We start from the raw sequence: 3294 nt of genomic DNA on the forward strand, positions 1-3294 counted from the left end.
TTATCATTTTAAACATGTCACTTGAAAGTTATAATTAAAGAATTGAGAAAAAATGACATTCTTTTTTGAATAGACAGAAGAAATAAATTGATATAAAGGAGTAATATTTCGAGATAGATTACAGTTTTAACTTTTAAATTGTCTTTAGTGTCCAATACTAAAATATTATCATAATTAAATATGAATTTGTTAATTTCAATATATTACGTTATGATTTTTGACCACTAGCTAACGAATTGCTAAAATTTGAGCTATAAATATTAAAAAGATCCTGGCGGTTCATCGAGATTTCTGGCAAAGTCTTGACAATTTTGTTTTAAATTCCAGCAATTGCAGATTTTGTTATTTTTACACCACCAAAAAACGAAACGGTTATATTGGAAGATGTTATTATTCAACAATAATTGCGGTGAGTTAAAGGCCCAATAATTAATTTACGAATGACGACAACAATAATATTGATCTAAGCTAGCATTGGAACTCTGCAAAAAAAAAAAACTTTTCAAGTGCTGTAAAATCTATTTTCGAGATTTTAAAGTTATATATTAAGAAACTAAAATTTCATAACGTTTAAAACAATTGATCTAGTTTCATGTTGGTATTACATTGAATAAGTCTCAGAAACGCTAATCCCTTCCGTATAATACCAAAAAAAAATCAGCCAACCGCCCACTTTCGATGAACAATATCGTAGCAATAACATGTGGGGTCAAATATTGCATCACCAATACTAAAGCATAAACTGCTCGTTTTTTCTTTCTCGCAAATGGGGGAGTAAAGATATTAACAAAATGGATGGCAATTTACTTTTTCGTCAAACATGAATTGATCAGGGAACTATTACAACTATCTATCACATTGGATCTTACTCTAACACAACTTCGGGGTTGCAAAGCAAAAAATATAAAAATAAGAGATACATGTTAAAGGGGAATTAAGCTGAACTTCAAAGACTAATTTGTTAGAAGATACCATTTTCATCCCATGAATCAACAGAGCAGCAGATAGTCCCTCATTGTGTCACATTTGCCTTTGGTTAGTGGATATCGATCTTTCAAGGTTTCATTCTCCCTGGCTTATGTCCATATGTTCTTCAAGAAAATTGTTCAACAACTCTTGTGGCAAGCACAGCATCCTCCATCTCGTTGCTCGAAGTTAATCGAGCTTGTGCTGGATGAGTTCCCAGTTGATCCTTTGCTTTGCTGCTAAACAAAAGGACATGTCAGATAACAAGGATTTGTGAATATGGGCGTCCTAGTTTTGGCACAACATATAGTAGTAATCTTATACTAGTAGGATGTTTATGAAGGGGACTAAGCTATGTTGAAACTGCAGCAGGTACTGCTTCATACACTGATAATGGAACGAAAAATTAAGGGATGAATCAACTAAGTTCTCTGTGTTTTAAGAGTGGCGGAACAAGGTTTTTCGCTAAGGGGATTCGAAATAGGAAGAAGATGGGTTTCAATATCTAATATCCACTATATATACATTGAAAACAATAATTTAACCCCCTTCCCATATCCACATTTTTTAGAACAAAAGATTTCTTGGAAGTAGAAGATCCATACCTTGTTCTTGCAGGATTTGATGATTGCAGTTAACAACTCGTCTCCTGCTAGTTTCCTCACTTGCTGAATCAAGTCTCGTCTTGTGATCTTTCTCCCCTGTTAACAGAACTAGATATGAGCAACTATACTTGAAAAAAAAATATTCATACACGGCAAAAATAGAGAGTTAAGCGCATACCTTATGATCATTATGATACTTCGTAATCAATTTGACGGTCTGAGGCGGCAAGAATTTCGATAGAGCAGAAATCAGTGCAGGAAATGTAATCCAAGGTGATTTTGGGTTCTGAATAGGAACTGCATTCCTTTGAGACTCTGCAGAAATTAGAACAAGAATTAACAATCTAGCACAATCCTCTAAACATTCCAATTCTCTCAAGGCACTGCTTAAGTGTTCACCTTTAGCATGTGAGATGACTCTGAAGCTGACCAAAAATTCTGGGAAAACGTAACTGTTCATGTGAGTACTCCAGACGATAAACTTTCTAGGAGATGATAAATTATCAACCCCTGTATCATATTCCTCAGAACTCGGATGGCACTGTCCTGATCCAGGATGAACAACTTCAGTTTTTCCCAGTATTACGCGACAAAGCAATAGATGCCTTACTCCATTTTTATCAGGAACAGCAGCTTGCAGGCTGCAAAAAATTCATGAAGCAGTTAAGAATGAAAAAAAAAAAGAATCATAATCTAGAACAGACGAATTAAAGAAGAGGGTAAATTTAAGTACCAATCGTGTGAATTATCATCCGGAGAAAGGCATATGGCTTGAGAATAAGCTCCATTTTTTGATGGATGAGAAAATCCATGTGAAAATATATTGCTAATCTCATCTTTCGAACCTCCAAACCAAGCATACTTCACATTAGCATTCCCACCGCACTTCTTCTCCACCGCTTTAGAGAAAATAAGAAACGATTGAAGCTTCGCTTGCTTGACAAAACTAGAGCAAGTCTCCTTCTGAATTGCCGTAATTTCAGTCGATAATCCAAAACAACCCAAACCCGATAGGAACTTGTTGCTAATAATACCATATACCTTATCGCCTTCATCAATTCTCATCAAACCAGAACTTCTCTCTTCATGTACCGAACCAACAACCGAACTCTCCGAATCGGAAACTTCTGGATCTTGCACGTCATCGGCGCTTGAACTTGTAGATTGGGCAAATTGATTTCCAAATCCTGAATGAGCCATAAACTTGTGATGCGGTGAGTACCGTTGAACTACTGCTGCTGCTTCCTCACGCAGAAAGGAGAAGAACTGAGGCTTCACAAAGTTCTCCATTGCAGAACAATCCGAACAAGTAACTAAAAAAAATTATTCGAATCTAACAAGTGTTCGATCAATTCCCGTAGAGAATTTGATTCTTATTGAATACAAATTCAAGGTAGCTAAGAAAAGAAGAGAATATTCACAATTGGAAAAACAAAAAAAAATCAAAACGAATCAATACTTGCTTAGAAGAACAAAAAGCACATTGTAGAATAGAATCTCAATAATTTTGAAGTGTAAACCCAAAAAAACTGGAGAATTAACCAAAATCAAAGAAGAAGTATTTGTAAGTTTGATAACTTGGATGAATTAATAGCCAACGGAAAACACCGCCACAAGTTTACTGCTTGCGTGATTTCAAGTGGGCGGTGAAGTTGGTTTTTTTTTTTCTTTTTATGTATGTATAGCACTCAGTTTTCATGAGCCGGCGGATTTGTTTACTTGC

The 3294-nt window shown here is 35.3% G+C and overlaps 1 protein-coding gene across 2 annotated transcripts; it reads right to left on the reverse strand.

The window, feature by feature from the left end:
• Positions 1 to 716: 716 nt before the first annotated feature.
• Positions 717 to 3294, reverse strand: LOC107012643 (probable inactive poly [ADP-ribose] polymerase SRO5). Of its 2 annotated transcripts, none has more exons than XM_015212528.2 (5): positions 2305 to 3294; positions 1971 to 2212; positions 1750 to 1886; positions 1572 to 1667; positions 717 to 1205 (listed from the first exon to the last, which is right to left on the reverse strand). In XM_015212528.2, exons 1-5 carry the CDS (start codon positions 2859 to 2861, stop codon positions 1107 to 1109), a joined length of 1131 nt encoding a protein of 376 aa, XP_015068014.1. In that variant the 5' UTR covers positions 2862 to 3294; the 3' UTR covers positions 717 to 1106. The 2 variants fall into 2 exon arrangements, with proteins under 2 accessions (XP_015068014.1, XP_015068015.1); XM_015212529.2 differs by having other exon boundaries at positions 717 to 1202; positions 2305 to 3292.

The sequence above is a fragment of the Solanum pennellii genome, chromosome 3 (genome assembly GCF_001406875.1).
Source record: "Solanum pennellii chromosome 3, SPENNV200".
Lineage (NCBI taxonomy): Eukaryota > Viridiplantae > Streptophyta > Magnoliopsida > Solanales > Solanaceae > Solanum > Solanum pennellii.

What these genes read in the sequence shown, in the direction of transcription:
- LOC107012643 (XM_015212528.2), bottom strand. Translation starts at nt 2,861, where the DNA reads ATGGAGAACTTTGTGAAGCCTCAGTTCTTCTCCTTTCTGCGTGAGGAA. An exon ending in GATGATAATTCACACGATTG is followed by an intron (nt 2,213 to 2,304) that starts GTACTTAAATTT and finishes AATTTTTTGCAG; the next exon opens with CCTGCAAGCTGCTGTTCCTG. An exon ending in AGTCATCTCACATGCTAAAG is followed by an intron (nt 1,887 to 1,970) that starts GTGAACACTTAA and finishes TAATTTCTGCAG; the next exon opens with AGTCTCAAAGGAATGCAGTT.